Below are 19535 nucleotides of genomic sequence, written 5' to 3' on the forward strand. Positions count from 1 at the left end.
ACACAGAGCGCTGGGCACAGGACTGCATAATACACAGAGTGCTGGGCACAGGACTATATAATACACAGAGCGCTGGGCACAGGACTGCATAATACACAGAGCGCTGGGCACAGGACTGCATAATACACAGAGCGCTGGGCACAGGACTGCATAATACACAGAGCGCTGGGCACAGGACTACATAATACACAGAGCGCTGGGCACAGGACTGCATAATACACAGAGCGCTGGGCACAGGACTGCATAATACACAGAGCGCTGTGAAAGGAATCTTTCCTAAGTGGCAGCAGAAGCAAGGAGGACAGTGAGTACATCAGCATGGTCACGGACCTACACAGCGAGAGACTGCCACATTAAGCTGGTCTCTCTGGAAGACAGCATTTGTGCTTAAATCTTTCATTAACCTTGCCCTGGAAGATCTCTGGAGCAGTCAACAAACTGGTAAAGAAGCAGCCGGGTGCGCTGGTGAAAAAGGAGCCAGGTGGACTGGCATTTCCTGCAGTTAATAGAAGTGGGACCAGTGTCTACAGGGGAGTTGGAGGTACTCCAGAATACAGGGGTAGTAGTGCTACATCAGTATTAGCAGAGGTTCCCTAAGGCCTGGAAAGTTATTTCAAGAATTCCTCTGGGTTGAAAAGGTTGGCAAAGGCTGTGATAACCTGAAATCCTCCAAAGGCAACATGAATGGAGAAGGACAACCAGGACCTCTCCGTCCAGTGAATCCAAAGGGTCAGCAGGGGGAACCCAGAGAGATAAAAGATACATTCTCCATAGTGTGAATCAGTATATAACCATTTATTAAAACAAGAAAAAAGGGGAAGAAAGGGGAAGTGGGACTTTAAAATGAGGCACCAAAGGTGCCTCCATCCCTGTATGCGAACATTAAATAAGAGTTGGGACTTTAAATGAAGTCATGGAAAACATGCAGGTACCAAGGATAACAGTACAATTTTGTTTGTCAAGTATATGCATAAAACAATACACAAACAGAACCACATCCTGTAAAGAAAGACATTGTGATGAATATCATTCAAAAATCACAGCACATGTATTTGTGCAAAAGTGATCGGCATCAAGGATACAATCAACTTGGCGCCGCATAGTGGTCTTTTGAGCGATTTGATGCATGTACAAAGATTGCATATAATATACAGATAACAATACCATAGCACAATAAGAAAAACATATAATGATATGTAAAAACCACCCTGACACTCGGGAGCTGCGATGCGTTCTGTGTGTCCCCCCACTCCCCTTCTCCCCCCCCCCCGCGCTCTGGTCCGTATGCGGGAGGGAGTAGTGCACTTCGTTGCTTTTAGGTGGTTGGGCGGGCGCCCTCGGCGCATCGGCGTCAACCCCCCCCCTGCCCCACGTCGGATGCTAACACTGGTGTCACGGCGTGGCGCTTGAGTTCTTCCATGTAGCCAGTCAGATGGGAGACCAGCTTAATGTGGCAGTCTCTCGCTGTGTAGGTCCGTGACCATGCTGATGTACTCACTGTCCTCCTTGCTTCTGCTGCCACTTAGGAAAGATTCCTTTCACAGCGCTCTGTGTATTATGCAGTCCTGTGCCCAGCGCTCTGTGTATTATGCAGTCCTGTGCCCAGCGCTCTGTGTATTATGTAGTCCTGTGCCCAGCGCTCTGTGTATTATGCAGTCCTGTGCCCAGCGCTCTGTGTATTATGCAGTCCTGTGCCCAGCGCTCTGTGTATTATGCAGTCCTGTGCCCAGCACTCTGTGTATTATATAGTCCTGTGCCCAGCACTCTGTGTATTATGCAGTCCTGTGCCCAGCGCTCTGTGTATTATGCAGTCCTGTGCCCAGCTCTGTGTATTATGTAGTCCTGTACCCAGCGCTCTTTGTATTATATAGTCCTGCGCCCAGTGCTCTGTGTATTATGCAGTCCTGTGCCCGGCGCTCTGTGTATTATGAAGTCCTGTACCCAGCACTTTGTGTATTATGCAGTCCTATGCCCAGCACTCTGAGTATTATGCAGTCCTGTGCACAGCGCTCTGTGTATTATGGAAGGGATGGCCCCTTCCTGTTGCAACATGACTGCTCACCAGTGCACAAAGCAAGGTCCATAAAGGCATGGATGAGTGAGTTTGGGGTGGAGGAACTTGACTGGCCTGCACAGAGTCTTGACCTCAACCCGATAGAACACCTTTGGGATAATTTAAAGCGGAGGCTGGCCTTCTCGTCCAACATCAGTGCCTGACCTCACAAATGCACTGCTGGAAGAATGGTCAAACATTCCCACAGACACACTCCTAAATCTTGTGGACAGCCTTCCCAGAAGAGTTAAAGCTGTTATAGCTGCAAAGGGTGGGCCAACTCAATATTGAACCCTACGGATTAAGACTGGGATGCCATTAAAGTTCATGTGCGTGAGTACCCGCACATGCACATTTTAGGTACCTTCAAATTGTGCATGCCTATAGGTGTCAGTTCCTGGGCCAGCCAGTTGACTTATCATACTCAGAGCTTGAATCTACTCTTCGGGTGAAGGACTTGGAGAAACCCACGTCCCAGCTCTATGGGTCCCTGCTTGTTGCTGCCGGTCCCGAATTGTCCTCCCTCTGCAGGAAATGGGTGGGGGACATCCCGGAACTGGATGATGACGACTGGAGAGAGATTTGGGACTTTCACTTCTCCCATCTAGTTTCAGCAAGAGATAAACTGGTCCAGTACAAAATTCTGCACAGAGCTCACTACACACCCCACAGGCTCCATGGGATGTCAGCGACATACTCTCTGTTGTGTTGGCATTGCTCACACCAGCCCGGAGAGTTTTTCCACATTTTTTTGGAGCTGCCTAGCAATTCAGCATTACTGGCAAGAGGTTATTCAGGTGATTGCGAAGGTCACCAAGACCCACGTTCCTTATGATCCTAAATACTGTCTGCTGGGGTTGGTTGAACAAATGCCAGTGATCAGAACGCGAAAAATACTTATATCCCTACTATTGTATTACGCTCGTAAAGCCATCACGATGACCTGGAAACAATTATTAATTAACAATGTTTTAATTATGAAAAACATTTTCCACACTCAGGACAGGAAAATGGCTTCTCCCCTGTGTGAGTTCTCTGATGTCTGACAAGTTCAGATTTTCGTACAAAATATTTCTAGCACTCAGAACAGGAATACGGCTTCTCCCCCCGTGTGAGACCTTTGATGTGTGAGAAGATCTGATTTATTTACAAAACATTTCCTGCACTCAGGACAGGAAAACGGCTCCTTCTCCATCTGAGTTTTCTGATGTTTGGAAAAATGGAACTTATGTGAAAAACATTTCCCGCACACAAGGCAGGAATGCGGCTTCTCCCCTGTGTGAGATCTTTCATGCGCATTAAATTTGGATATATATTGGAATCCCTTCCCGCACTCAGTACAGGAAAACCTCTTATCTGTTGGAAGGACGGCACCGTCCCTCACAGTCTGAGGTTCCTCAGGATAAGAGGAATACGATGGTCCATCTACACTGTGTGGTGCCGGATGGACATTTGAGGTAGTCGGGTTTTCTCCTGGACTATACTGTGTGATGTCCTCATCTTCTACTTTACAGTATGGAGAAAAAGTGAGACAATCCTCTGAGGTTTTCCTCATCTTCCGTCCTACTAAAATAGAAATAAAAAGATTATTACTACTGAGAAATTAGAAACTGCTCTGCTGCAAGTGGAAAGTGATTATGTTGCTAACCCTGACACATGTAGCATGTATAAAACGCAGAGAGTATGAGCTCCAGTTATTGGACCTTACTAAAAAGAAGATGCTTTATGCTACCCAAAAAACTGTTGAACATGGCAATAAAGCTGGCCATTAACTTGCTTACTTAGCTAGGCCTGAATCCTTCCCCACTTCTATTCCCTGTATTCAATTATCTACTGGGCGGATTGGCACTGCCCCTCAGGAGGTTCTGGATGTTTTCCTGTCTTTTTATACTGACCTTTATGCTACCACAGTTCAATACTCTAATAAACATTTATATGAGTATTTGGCTCAGGTTTCCCTCCCTTCCTTACCTTCTTGTAGACGTGGGGAATTGGATACACCTCTTTCCATTGAGAAGATTGTCCTTCCCGTTTCGCAACTACCTGCTCACAAACCTCCAGGCCTCGGTGGCTTCCAGGCTTTTACTTAGTCCCTTTCTTCTTCGTACATTTAATGGAAGCACTGGACACCGGTGTTCTCCCTCTATGCGTTGATTGCTCTTCTTTTGAAACCTCACAAAGTCCCTCCTAAATGTGACTCTAATAGGCCAATTTCCCTAAATAATGTGGATGTCAACATTCTAGTGTAAGTATTGGTGAATTGATTGAGTAAGGTGGTTGTGAACTTGGTGAAAGGTGATCAAGGTGGTTTTATACCAAGTCATTACAAAAAAGGAGGAAAGGTCTGGTTTTACCAGTGACACACCTCCATCCCTAAAACATAGCAAATACACAAATGCCCCGTACACACGATCGGACTTTCCGCCAACAACGTGGATTTTTGTTTGAAGGTTGTTGGCTCAAACTTGTCTTCCATACACACAGTCACACATATGTTGGCCAACAATTCCGAACGTGGGAACGCAGTGATGTACAAGACGTACGAGGAGCCAAGAAAAAGGAAGTTCAATGGCCAGTGCGGCTCCTTCTGCTTGATCTTGAGCATGCGTGAACTTTTGTGCGACGGACCTGTGTACACACGATCGGACTTTCCGACAACAGTTTTGTTGGCGGAAAATTTGAGAACCTGCTAGCAAACATTTGTTGGCGGAAAGTCCGACAGCAAATGTTCAATGGAGCATACACACGGTCGGACTTTCAGGCAACAAGCTCACATCCAACATTTCCCGTCGGAAAGTCCGACCGTGTGTACGCAGCACATACTTATGTGAGATACTGGCTGTGAGTGGCAGAGTCAACTGTCCCGTGTGGAATGAGAATCAGTGAGAGTCCCAGCCATGTCTGCCCTCCAATTTGTATCCCTGGAAAGGTCCGGCAGGCTCCACCCCCAACGCCATGCAGGATGGAGAGATGCGCTGACGCGATAGCTATTCTGTGGCTAACTGTGCTCACCTCATTTAAAGTCCCAGGGTGACTCTTTGTGTATTTGCTATGTTTTAGGGATGGAGGTGTGTCACTGGTGACACCAGACCTTTCCTCTTTTTTTGTATTGAACCCGGGTGGAAGACACCCAATTATCCCAAACCGGGTCTGTTGCCACTTCCAGCCACAGTAACCTATATATAATTTATCTACATACATGTTCCAGCCCCTACTATTGCCCTGTCCAGTGACGATTTCTCGTGCTGTTCCCCCTTGGTGCCGGTGGTTCATTGTCTGGCTTGGGAGCTGCAATATGAAACAAGGGAGGTTCACACATCTCCTGCTGTCCCCCCCGCCCCCCCGGGATGGGTGGGGCCACCTACATATCGGCGCCATGCTACTTCACCCAGCAGATGACGCCCACGCCTGGCGTCATCAAGTTCTGGGTATAGCTGTCGCGTCAGCGCGTCTCTCCATCCTGCATGGCGTTGGGGGTGGAGCCCGCCGGACCTCTCCAGGGATACAAATTGGAGGGCAGACATGGTTGGGACTCTTTAACTCACTGATTCTCATTCCACACGGGAAGGTTGACTCTGCCACTCGCAGCCATTATCTCACATATACATACTCCCTATGCTCTAGCACTGTCTGGTTTTCACACATGTGCATATATATATATTTTTTTTTTCACCTAATTGCAACTGTCCCTCTCCCTTTCTCCTAGGGATTGTTTTCCTAGATACACCCCCCCCCCCTTTTTTTGTCCATTGCACCTTCCTCACACTTACCCTTGGGTCTCCATGTCTGCTCCATCATTTGATTAGGTTGGACCATATATACATACAGTCATATACTAAACTATATTATTTCCATTTTAATATTATTCTGCTATTTAGCAAATATTGATACAAATTTATATTTCTGTTACAGCTGACATTACAAATGGACAATTTGAGACCCTTGGGGTTATACACTCCCACTTCCACCTATGCCATGTCTGCCTTCCACTTGTTCCCTGGTGTTGGTTGCAGTTGGTCTCTCCCCCTCCGCTCCCATGCCATACATCTGTCGCTGCCACCGCTCGGGATTCAGCAGTGTGACACACTGGCTCTGCACATTGGTGAGTATGGGGCTTTACACCCCAAGGCCCCTCTCATCATTTGCTCTTACATCACTGTGTCACACATCTTTTTGTCTATTCCAGATACACCACACATGCATACACCCCTGAGGAAGCGAGCCGTGTCTCGAGAAACGCGTTGAGTATTTGATGCCTGTGTATAATAATATGATATCTACATGTACCCATGTTACTTATATCATGTGCAATATTTATTGGCTATGTTATTGTTTGCCCGGCCCCTGCATTTGACAAAATGCCACCGCCTTGGCTGGGAAGCCAGGATCATTTTTTTATTTAAGGCTTCCCAGCCTAGAGGGTCTTATTGACCCCAGATCTCACTGTAAAGAGGACCAGTCACACACTATTCCTATTACAAGTGATTTTTACATTCCTTGTAATAGGAATAAAAGTGATAAAAAAAATGTAAAAAGAAAGCATCAAACTAGAAGAATAAAAGTAAAATTTAACAATGACATTTTTTTTTTTTTAAAGCGCCCCCGTCCTTGCATGCTCGCTCGCAGAAGCGAACGCATACGTAAGTGGCGGTCAAACCACACGTCAGGTATCGCCGCAAACGTTAGAGCGAGGGCAATAATTCTAGCCCTGTAACTCAGAATTGCCCTGGTAGGCAAGTGGTAACCACTTCCTGCTCGCATGACATCATATTACATCGTGGACTTGAAGTGACGATATCTGGAAGATGCCTGCAGCTACAGGCATCATGCAGATATATTTTTCAGGCGGCCATATCCTTTTGTGTAAAAGCCATCCTAGGGGCTGATAAGCTGATGGATTGCTTTTACAGGAAATGGGTGGGGACGTCCCACCCTCCCGACGCCCGTCGGCGCATCTCCGGGCTCTCCTGTGCGATCGGAGAGCCTCAGATTCCATCCAGCGGTGGTTGTGGGTTACCAGAGAGCTGGCTAAGGATCAGATGGTCCCTGGTCATCTCTATGATATTGGGAGGCCCGAAGCGACGCCATAACATCATAAACACAGACGTAAAAGCTGCCATTTTCCCCCCTAAAAACCAAAGATCAATGTTTTTTATTTTATCTCATGCTTCCCAGGGTAGAGAAGATAGTTGTGGTCTTATAGACCCCAGATGTCTCCATAAAGAGGACCTGTCATGCCTTATTTCTATCACAAGGGATGTTTACATCTCTTGAACAATGGCTGAATGCTCTGTAAATAAACAAAGACTTGGTGTGGGTAGATACCCTCTTCATCCTGACACATTTCACAAAAGGTTTTTCTTTTCTTTTCATCAGGAGTTGAGTAGAGGAAAAATGGCACAATTATATATCCAGCAAGTAGGTGACACCAAGAGCAGCCATTTTTAAATTGAAAACCAATTGATCATCATCCACCATCGCCAACCGATGAGACTACACCACCTGGTTCTCAAATGGGCCCTGAACGTTTCTCACACTGGGATCATCCAGCAGCAAAAGACATATCAGCCCAAAGAGTATATCAAGGGGGCATCTGATATTGAGTACTCCAAGAGGTTCTGAGTGTGTGGCACTGAGAGATTCTCTATGATGTAATAAAGTACTTGTGTTCTTTTTATCCTAGCATTATGATTTTCAGTTGCCTTTAAAGTCCCATTTTGTGGACGTATCTCCTACTAAGCTCATTTCTACTTACTACTCTGCCCTTATTAATGACTCTCTCCCCTTGTATAAACTCCCTTTCGAACTTAGGAAAAAAAACAATAGTGCTTAAATAAACATGGGGTAGTTGGCTTTCTAATCTCCTTACTTTGACCTCTCTACATCCAAAATATTAATGTTGTCTTTTTATGGTTATGGATAACGTATAACATGTCATGGAGTACGCAACTTCTGTTCATTATGTGCTTAATTAATTGAAAATCTTGCGAGCTACTGGTCCAATAAACTAAGAAACCAAAAGAACATCCTGTCAGGGCTGGGCTCAGCCCTTCCTTCTCTGAGCTGGCTGCTCAGCTGTCGGCTAATTGCCAGCTCCTTTCTCTCCACAGTTACTCAGCTGTTGATGATATCCTGCTCGTCAGTCCTGCCTACTTAAGCCGCCCAGCCCAGAGGATCTTAGCCTTCACCTTGGTCATATCACAGAGTCTATCTCCTGCATTCCTGTTTAAAAGACTTGCTTGGCTGACATCCCTTCTGGCTCCAGATCCAGCTTGCTGTTTCACTACGCTCATCTCTGGCTCCCCTATGTTTGGATTGTCTGACTATCCGTTCTGGTTCCTGAACTCTGGCTATGTTTTGACTACATTTGTTCTAATTTTTTTTTTTTTTTTACAAATATTGAGGTGTTTTTCATTCAAGAGTAAGGACATACAAAATGTGTATACATTGACAGAATAGATAAGTCATATCCAATATCCACACGAATCTAGATGTACTTGACAAGTAGTACAATCCGTACATGTATATTGTAGCAAAGGCTATACTCGGACTGTTACAATCCATGAAGTGTCAGAGGCCCAGACATCAGGTGTATGTAAGGGCGAGGACAATACTGGCATATACAAAAAAGGAAAATGAAAATAATAAAAATAACAAAAAAAATCAATCAGACAACATATTACATGTGGCTGCGTTTCCTACCCACGTGTCTCATATTTTGCCATATTTGGCAGGGCAACCTCTATGAATATAAATCTCTTTCTTATATGGTAGAACAGTATTCACTGCTGAGATTCATTCCTGGAGTGACGGTGGCGTGACCTGAAGCCATTTTCTCGCTATGAGTAGTCTAGCAATAAACAGTGTCTCCTGAAGGAATACTTTGTGGAATTTATCCGAATCTGGATCGGGAAATACTCCCAGCAGACACTGTTTAGGGCACAATTTCAGAGGAAATCCCATCTCATCATGGATAAATTTCACTATATGGGACCAATAGTTATGTATTGCCGGGCAGGACCATAGGAGATGAAAGAAGGTACTGAATGGACTAGCGCAGCGGGGGCACAGTGGATTGTGGTCAGGTTTGTATTTAGCCAGTCGGAGAGGGGTTAGATATAACTTATGCATGATATGGAGTTGTGTGAGACGGTCTGATAGTTTCATGGAGACCCTTTTACAAGCATCCAATGCATCCTCCCATTCATCATCCTCCAGTCCTCCCACCTCCCCAGACCAATGGTCTTTTAGTTTATAAGCAAGAGTATTCGCTGTATGGAGAAGTAGTAAGTTGTAGAATCCAGAGATAAGTTTACGAGAGTCTAGCCCCATCATAATATAGGAAATGTCTAGACGTTCTATATTAGGGATGGTAGTACCAAATTGGGCCTGAAAAGCATGGCGGAGCTGGAGGTATCAGAAGTGCATATGGTTGGGGAGGTTAAACTCCACCTTAAGTTGTTGGAACAATTTTAAGGCAGTGTCACAATAGACATCTGATAGGTATTCAATCTCTTGTCTAAGCCAGAGGGTATGTTCTGGTATAGTTGTCAATTCTTTCAGAGCGGGGTTATCCCATAGGGGTGTATGGAAGTGTGTAGGTGGTATCTGTAATTTGCGTCCCACTATCTCCCAAATCTTACAGTGATGGTACAATAAACCCCTGCAGTCACCTACTCTGTGTGTGCCCATATTGCCCTTAAGTAGAATTTGAAATGGATGAGACACCTCATGATTCTGAGGAGAGCATATCAGGGACACGTAACGATTTTTGTCATGTTTATCAATATTAAAAAAATGGGACAGCTATGCTGCCAGGTAATAAAGGTTAAAGTTGGGTAATGCTGCTCCCCCCCGATCAGTAGGGTTTTTAAGTGTTTGCCAGGACAGTTTGTGTCGGCCAGTTCCCCACACAAAAGAGTTGAGGAGAGCTTCAATAGATTTGAAAATCTTAAGGGGCAAATAGGCCAGGGCGTGCCAGAAGACATACAAAAACTTGGGAAGGAGAACCATTTTAATGAGCGTTACCCGACCCATTACTCCAAGAGGTAGTTTAGCCCATGTTTGCGTTTTGGATTTTAAATTCACTAGTAGGGGTTCTATACTTAACTTGGTAAAGTCTTCTGGTGAGCGGGTGATCACAATCCCCAGGTATGTCATAGAGCTAACTCTAAGCAGTGGGGAGGAGGACTGAAGTTCTGTAGGGGCACTTACATCGATAGGGAGGATCTGGGATTTATCCCAGTTTTTTTTTTAGGACAGAGTATCTACCAAAGTGTTGAATAACTTCGAGAGCTACCTGTAAGGATGGGCCTACATTTGTTTTATTTATTTTTATTATTAAAGTGTGATTTAACTGTAATTCTGTCTCTGTCTGATTTTATGGTTTCTGACACATCCCTCATGTGTAAGGAAACGTCTTAATTTCTTTCAGCTGCTGACACCAGACACACGCCCATAAACTGTGTTTGACTAAAGATAAATAAAATAAACTTGTGCCACTCTGTGTATACCTCTGTAAAAATACTACTAAAAAAATGTGCCAATATATAAAGTGCAAATGCCAGCGATGATAAATAATAAAAAAAAGAGAAAATAAAGTGACAATAAATGTACTGAAATGTGTGTTACCACTATACAGTCAGGTCCATAAATATTGGGACATCGACACCATTCTAATCTTTTTGGCTCTATACACCACCACAATTGATTTGAAATGAAACGAACAAGATGTGCTTTAACGGCAGACTTTCAGCTTTAATTTGAGGGTATTTACATCCAAATCAGGTGAACAGTGTAGGAATTACAACAGTTTGTATATGTGCCTCCTACTTTTTAATCACAGTATACTGGACAGCTCATTGTTCACTCAGAAAGCAGAGGCTGTTATCTCAGACAGCGTCATCATTCATATCTGCCACCCACACATCTACTGTCAGATACAGCTGCATGTCAGGATAAGAGAGCGGGCGGTCCGGGCATACATAGGAGGAACAGGGAGGAGGGGCACCTTCTATTCTGCTCTCCTCTCCCTCTGTGAGGGAGGGAGTGTGCTTTCTGGGCTGTGTGACTTTCAAAGATACTCGGCTCAGCTGCAGCCACCAATCCCTACATTTACAGACTGATTTCTGGCTGTTTTTTCAAACTGGAGGGTTTGCAACACTGCCTGCCCCTTCTCAGAGGCAGAACACCAGGGCCGGTCGCATGTATGACTTCTGTGACCCTGGTAGTTCTGCCACTGCTGTGCTCCAATCAAATCATCAGATATAAAATGTCCAGCTGGGAGAAAATGGGTGTAAAAAAAGAGAATACATATGATATGTATATATAGCAGTGGGTAGAGGGGAGAGAGCAGAAGTCAGGACTATGTAATGTACAACATATTAAATAGGATACAACCGTTCTACTAAGTATCAGAATGATGTAATATACAACATATAAAGCAGGGGTCTCAAAATCAAATTACCTGAGGGCCACAAGACAAGTTTTCATATCCCATGGGGGCCGCATGCAAACTTTCAAACTTCAAAAACAGCACTGGTGTCAGGGGACGCATTATTAACCCAGCTCTGGTGTCAGCATTAACCCCCAGCATTGGTGTCAGCGGATGCACTATTAACCCCCAGCATTGGTGTCAGTGGACGCACTATTAACCTCAATGTTGGTGTCAGTGGACGCACTATTAACCCCCAGTATTGGTGTCAGTGGACACACTATTAACCCCAACGTTGGTGTAAGCAGACGCACTATTAACCCCAGCATTGGTGTCAGTGGACGCACTATTAACCCCCAGCATTGGTATCAGCGGACGCACTATTAACCCCCACCATTGGTGTCAGCGGACGCACTATTAACCCCCAGCATTGGTGTCAGCGGATGCACTATTAACCCCAGCATTGGTGTGAGTGGATGCACTATTAACCCCAGCATTGGTGTCAGCGAACGCACTATTAACCCCAGCATTGGTGTCAGCGGACGCACTATTAACCCCCAGCACTGGTGTCAGTGGACGCACTATTAACCCCAGCATTGGTGTCAGTGGACGCACTATTAACCCCCAGCACTGGTGTCAGTGGACGCACTATTAACCCCCCAGTATTGGTGTCAGTGGACGCACTATTAACCCCCCAGTATTGGTGTCAGTGGACGCACTATTAACCCCCCAGTATTGGTGTCAGCGGACGCACTATTAACCCCAACGTTGGTGTAAGCAGACGCACTATTAACCCCCAGTATTGGTGTCAGCGGACGCACTATTAATCTCAATGTTGGTGTCAGTGGACGCACTATTAACCCCCAGTATTGGTGTCAGTGGACGCACTATTAACCCCAACGTTGGTGTAAGCAGATGCACTATTAACCCCAGCATTGGTGTCAGTGGACGCACTATTAACCCCCCAGTATTGGTGTCAGTGGACGCACTATTAACCCCCAGCATTGGTGTCAGCGGACGCACTATTAACCCCAACGTTGGTGTAAGCAGACGCACTATTAACCCCAGCATTGGTGTCAGCAGACGCACTATTAACCCCCAGTATTGGTGTCAGCAGACGCACTATTAACCTCAATGTTGGTGTCAGTGGACGCACTATTAACCCCAACGTTGGTGTAAGAAGACGCACTATTAACCCCAGCATTGGTGTCAGCGGACACACTATTAACACCCAGAATTAGTGTCAGCGGACGCACTATTAACCCCAATGTTGGTGTCAGTGGACGCACTATTAACCCCCAGTATTGGTGTCAGTGGACGCACTATTAACCCCAACGTTGGTGTAAGCAGATGCACTATTAACCCCAGCATTGGTGTCAGTGGACACACTATTAACCCCCCAGTATTGGTGTCAGTGGACGCACTATTAACCCCCAGCATTGGTGTCAGCGGACGCACTATTAACCCCAACGTTGGTGTAAGCAGACGCACTATTAACCCCAGCATTGGTGTCAGCAGACGCACTATTAACCCCCAGTATTGGTGTCAGCAGACGCACTATTAACCTCAATGTTGGTGTCAGTGGACGCACTATTAACCCCCAGTATTGGTGTCAGTGGACGCACTATTAACCCCAACGTTGGTGTAAGAAGACGCACTATTAACCCCAGCATTGGTGTCAGCGGACACACTATTAACACCCAGAATTAGTGTCAGCGGACGCACTATTAACCCCAACGTTGGTGTCAGTGGACGCACTATTAACTCCAGCATTGGTGTCAGCGGACGCACTATTAACCCCCAGCATTGGTGTCATCAGATGCACTAATAACCCCCAGCATTGGTGTCAGTGGACGCACTATTAACACCCAGCATTGGTGTCAGCGGACGCACTATTAACCCCAGCACTACCCTCTACACTCCACAAATAACTCCCCCCCTCACACTTCACAAATACCCCCCCAACACTTCAAAAATACCTCCTGTTCACAAATTTCAACCCCAGCCACCCCACTAAGGACTTTGCTCAGTTTCGGTGTGATGGCTCACTTACCTCTCCTCCTGTCAGTCAGCTGGTGGCCTGATCTTCTGCCTCCCGAGTCCTCTCCTCCTGTCAGGTCCTGGCTTCATCACAGGCCTAGTGGCAGGGCCCCCCCGAGAACGCCCTGAGGTGGCAGCGGGACCCTGGATCTGGGCACAGCCTCCGAGGGAGCACAGCTCTGAACGCTCATCAGAGCCTAGGTGGGCAGGTGGATGGGCGGATCCTCACTCCGCTCTGTGTCTGTTTCCTTTCCTGTGTGCGCTGGGCTGCAGCAGTATGCAGGAGAGAGAACACAGGAGAGAAAGCTGCCAGCCGATGCGCGGTGCACCCCACGCACCCTGCCAGGATCGGCCCTGCCTGTGGGCCATTTGTAACTGGTCTGCAGGCCGGTACTTTGAGATCCCCGATATAGAGCATATAGTGCAGGGGTCGAGACTCATATTATTGGTATTCAGTAATCAGTGGCAAGTTAAATGTTTACTGGAGACAAGTTACAGAGGTCCCACACCGCTAGATACATAAATTGTGTCTGCAGCACAGAGAAGGAAGATTATCCGAGAGAAATACAGGAATACAGGACGGGGAACACAGCTCAGGAAAGTGACCAGGGGATTACAGGATGATATCACCCAGTCCTTTCCCTACTCTGGACCAATCAGTGAGCAGTATGGGTGGAGAAATGTATTTAGTGTTAATGACCCACCTGTGCTGATCTCTGTAGGAGTGTCCTCCTCTATAAATGTCCCCGTTATTCCATCCTCCTCCATAGACTGCTGATCATCCCTCACATACATCTCTTCTTGTGCTTTACCCTCAACTTTAGAATCTCTCAGGTTTCCACTCTGAACATATAATACAAATGACATCAATGGTAACAATGCAGATAATGTACAGATCCTAATGATACTATCAGTGATTGTTCCTCATCTACCTGATGATGGTGAGGGATGATGTGATCTTCGTGTGTGTAATCCCGGGAATACAGAGGACGGGGACATCTCTCTGGTGGGTTCCCATTACTGGATCCATCTGTAGGAAACACACACACTGACTGAATACATTGTTTCTATGTGTTTATCAGATGATGGGGGATCTAGGTGGACCCTCCGTACTGCTCTCTCCTTTACAATAAAGTCTCCTCTTACCCGGTGATGTGAGAGGCGGCTGATTGTCCATCATGACGTCCTTGTAGAGATCCTTGTGTCCTTCTAAATACTCCCACTCCTCCATGGAGAAATAGACAGTGACATCCTGACACCTTATAGGAACCTGACACACACAATGATACAGTCACCATCCAGACACATCCCTTGTCTGTTACTGGATAATGTCCCAGAATTCCCAGCACCGCTCACCTCTCCTGTCAGCAGCTCCATCATCTTCTTGGTGACTTCTAGAATCTTCTCCATGTTGTGTCTCTCAGGTTTTAGGAAGTCACAAGGAGGCACTGTGATGGTCATATGATCACCAGACTTAATAGGAATAAATTACTACATTCAACAAAAACAGTAATATGTCACATTCCCAGAATCCTCCTCACCTCTCCAGTCAGGTCTGTGTTTTATTATCAGAGATAAGAGTGATATCATGTGACCTCCCGGAATCCTCCTCACCTCTCTATTCAGGTCAGCGTTTTATTAATAGAGATAAGAGTGATGTCATGTGACCTCCCAGAATCCTCCTCACCTCTCCGGTCAGGTCTGTGTTTTATTAATAGAGATAAGAGTGATGTCATGTGACCTCCCAGAATCCTCCTCACCTCTCCGGTCAGGTCTGTGTTTTATTAATAGAGATAAGAGTGATGTCATGTGACCTCCCAGAATCCTCCTCACCTCTCCAGTCAGGTCTGTGTTTTATTAATAGAGATAAGAGTGATGTCATGTGACCTCCCAGAATCCTCCTCACCTCTCCGGTCATCAGGTAGATGATCTCCAGGGTGAGGTTTAGTATCCTCTCAGTCATGTGACTCCAGTCCTCCTCCATCCTTATTGATGTGATCATGTTTTATATACAGGTTTTCTGTAGACAGAGAATTATCTGGACTGTATTGGTTGTACAATATTAGGATGGGGATGTAAGGCGTTAATAGTCGGACTGCCCCAAGTAAGAATTGGCACATGTGTAGGGAGCGGCTTCCCTCTAGTGTTTGTATTTTTTAAAGCTGTTTACGAAAGCTATAATACATGTTAAGATTGAAGTCACACTACAATGTATAAGATCCCAAAATACCCCCCACAAAAAAGTTGACCAACTCTCAAGTTTTTAGTGCTGTTTGTTGTCATCTATAGGGGCTTCCCCTCAATGGTGGGCATGAATATCAAAGAACATCCAAATCTTGTATAATAGGACTATAGAATAAAGGAGGATAATAAACAGTAATTCCAGGACTGAAGGTTCAGCCTCTCTGGATGGTATCTGCCCCTGTAGTGTTCTGTGACTACATATATAAAAATATGACTAATAATGTGGATAAAAGACATCACAGTGACTATGGAGGAAGAGGACGGACATGACAGGGGGGGGGGGGGTTACTGGGTTTAAATAGAATGCCTCCTCTGCTACCACTACCAGCAATGTCTCCTTTATACTTGGTACCACATGCAACTTTCTGTCTGTAGTTGACATCACTTCCTGTCTGTACTAAACATCACTTCCTATCATCCATAGGGGCTTCCTGTCTGGATAGAAGTGAGATCACCACCTTGTGGATCTCAGAGGAACTGCAGCCCTGAGAAACATCTTGTAGTGTGAACACGGCCTTGTGCTGTGTGTGTATGTACTGTATAACTTTATAGATGGGGGTCATCTCCACTTCCACCAAGAAAACACTGATTAGCTGCACATCAGCAGAACACACTGATTAGACTTCTTGAAGACTCTGCAGCCGATATTACATGTGAATGTTGGACGAATTGTTCCTGATGATTTTCTGCCGTTTATATTAAAGTATTTGTGTGTAGAGTCCTGTGTGAGTCCTCCATTATTTGTTTGATGTTCTCCTTTTATGTTGCCTTTGGTGGATTTTGGCAGCTTAAGGCCAATACAGCCTTTCTCAACCTTTTCAACCTTGAGGAACTCATAAAATAACTTTCCAGGTCTCAGGGAACCTCTGTCAATAATTAATATAAGGCCACAGCTCACAGTACATAAGGGTGATGGTCACTGGGATAAACGTCCTTACATTGGTGGTCACTAGGATGAATGTCCCTTACATTGGTGGTCACTGGGATGAATGCCCTTACATTGGTGGTCACTGGGATGAATGTCCCTGACATTAGAGATCAGTGGGAAGAATGCCTCCTTTACAGATAACTGAGAAGACTATTGTTGTGAGCGATTTCTTGTAGAGATGCACCAAAAACATTTTTTTTATTGGTGATTACGAGTACTGATAATTTCGGTCAAGTACTCGCCGATGCCAAGTACCGACACTTTGCGGTGTGATTTGCGTCCGTACAAAATGAATGCGCCCAAATCGCTCTGCAAAGAATCGCATGCAGTTTGGACAGGAATTGGACAGGTGAGATTCCTTTCAGAAACCCCTGCTGTTTCCCCACTGCTCCTGTCTGAACACATAGACTTATCATAGTGATTTTAGCCTGGGTTCACAAAGGAGCAGTGCAGAAAACTGAAAGCTATTCCGACAGGAATCGTACCGCATTCCTGTTCAAACTGCATGTGATTCTTTGCAACGAGATTTGAGATTGTTCATTTTGTATGGATGTAAATCTGACAACAAAGTATCGAGAGCATTTTCATAAGTACTCGTACTCGATACTGGTATCAGTTCATCCCTAGTTTCTTGTCTATGAGGCAGAAATAACCCATTGCTGAAGGAACCCCTAGCAATCTCTGGAGGAACCCTAAGATTCAGAGGCTTATGTATAGGGGTCGCCATTGCTGCCTGGCCCAATGCTCCAGGGGGCCTGTGTGGCCCCCCTGGTTAACTGAATAGAAGGGCGGTGGCGTATAGCGGAGCCGATCCCTCCATGTATCTGCTGAATGCTCGCTTTTCCTCCTCTCCATCCTGCAGACTTTCAGTGGCTACAGGAGGGAAATGGAGGCCATTGGTTCCTCTACCTGCCACCTTCCTATCACTGTTCTGCTGCCCCGGGGGCCTGTCCTTCTCTCATTGGTCACCAATGTAAAAGACTATTACACTGACCACTAAAATAAGGTGATTCTTCTCCCATTGGTCACCAATGTAAGGGATTACCACACTACCTGATGTTACAAGGGGTCCTTCTCCAATTGGTCACAAATGTAAGGGACCGCTAGACTGACCACTGATATAAGGAGGTCCTTCCCCCACTGTTCACCAAAGTAAGGGACCACTACACTGACCACTGATATAAGGGGATCCTTCTCTCATTGGTCACCAATGTAAGGGACCACTACACTGACATAAGGGGTTCCTTCTCTCATTGGTCACCAATGTAAGAGACCACTACACTGACCACTGATATAAGGGGATCCTTCTCTCACTGGTTACCAATGTAAAGGACCACTACACTGACCACTAGGGATAAGCTCTGGGTTCAGTTTTTAGAGTTTACGGATAAGTTGATCGCTCAAACCAAACTTTAGCTGTGCCACCCTCCTGTTTGCATGATCCGAGCATCAAACAAAAAAGCTGTATTTCTTCCACTTCTATATATAAAAGGTTCTAGCTGTCACTGGTTTCTAATGAAGCAGCGGGTGCTTGCCCAGCCACGTCCCTAGGGACAACTGATGTCACCAGAAACGCCTGCCACACAAGCAATGGGGAGAAGATAGTATTGAAATCAATGCCCAAATAAGGTCACTGAACATATATAGGTAATGATGTCACCACAATTCCATCTCTTCCTTTTTTTAGCAGATGACAGCTCAGGGAGCCATTATTCAGCTAGTGGTACCTTTGGGTACTATGTACCCCATACTTATTTATGTAGGGGGGCAGTAGCTGGGGGCCTCCTCATTTTTAAGGGGGGCTTCCAGGTTCCAAAAGGACCCTTGCCCTCAGAACCCCTCAACCATCTTCCAGGCTTTGTGGAAAAGAAGCCCTTGTACTCAACGGGACAACATGTTGTGCAGAGGGGATCCACCCTGGAAAGGCACCAAGGTGGACCCAATAAAGAGGGGACGTACATGTGGTCCCTTCCTCCTGAACCATACCAGGCAACATGCCTTCAACATGCGGGGTGCCCCCGAGCAAGGCACCTTATCCCCACGTTGATGAAAAAATGGTGAAAAAGTAGAAAGTAAACACGAATGTTGGGTGAAATTTGTGTTAGAGCTCCCCCTAGCTGCAGCCTGGTAATAATATTACTAGGAAATCTCTATATCTAGCTGCTATGTAGCACATACCCCCAAAGGGGCCACTGGATTTCTTATTCAGTGCAGAGGCACACCAGCGCAGACTGCAGTCTAGTATCGCTGCCAATGACTGCATTAATCAGCACTTTTAATAATTGCTACTAGCTTCTAACTAATATAGCTGTTACTAATCACTGTTAATCGCTGTATTTAGACTGCTGCCTATCGCTGTTTATTGCTTTTTTTTTTTGTGAAATTATCACCGCTTTATATTGCTATGTTGCTATGGACTGCCTATAGTATCAATATATTCCAGAATCTTAATACAGCAATTGTTTCCTCGGTCTGTGTACTATTGGATCTTCCATACTGCTGTTTGTGGCTGACTGACGGTATTGTCCCCAAATGATGACTTCTAAGTCAAAACGCGTTGGGAGGATATGCTGAGACCACTGTCTTCTTTTATACAAGCGCCTGGTTTTACTGCTTACTTTGTCGCAGTAAGTGGGCTTAGCACCATATAACAATATGGTGTGACCAAATCCCCATATTTTTGAGAATGTCTGTTTGAGAATGTTTAGGTGTTTTTAACTAGCCTTGCTGGAGGTTAATGTTTTTTTGCATGTGTGCGCTGTAATATTTTTCTTCTGGTTTTACTGCTAAACACGTGAGTGTATTTCCTTTGCTTTTCATGTATTAAAATTTCCATA

At 45.5% G+C, this 19535-nt stretch overlaps 1 protein-coding gene across 1 annotated transcript; it reads right to left on the bottom strand.

The window, feature by feature from the left end:
* Window positions 1-1650: 1650 nt before the first annotated feature.
* On the bottom strand, window positions 1651-15520 carry LOC141121564 (gastrula zinc finger protein XlCGF66.1-like). The gene is made up of 5 exons (XM_073611198.1): window positions 14883-15520; window positions 14673-14796; window positions 14459-14556; window positions 14231-14369; window positions 1651-3619 (listed from the first exon to the last, which is right to left on the bottom strand). Exons 1-5 carry the CDS (start codon window positions 14985-14987, stop codon window positions 3135-3137), a joined length of 951 nt encoding a protein of 316 aa, XP_073467299.1. The 5' UTR covers window positions 14988-15520; the 3' UTR covers window positions 1651-3134.
* Between the last annotated feature and the right edge of the window lie 4015 nt (window positions 15521-19535).

Source organism: Aquarana catesbeiana, unplaced genomic scaffold (assembly GCF_042186555.1).
Source record: "Aquarana catesbeiana isolate 2022-GZ unplaced genomic scaffold, ASM4218655v1 unanchor225, whole genome shotgun sequence".
Lineage (NCBI taxonomy): Eukaryota > Metazoa > Chordata > Amphibia > Anura > Ranidae > Aquarana > Aquarana catesbeiana.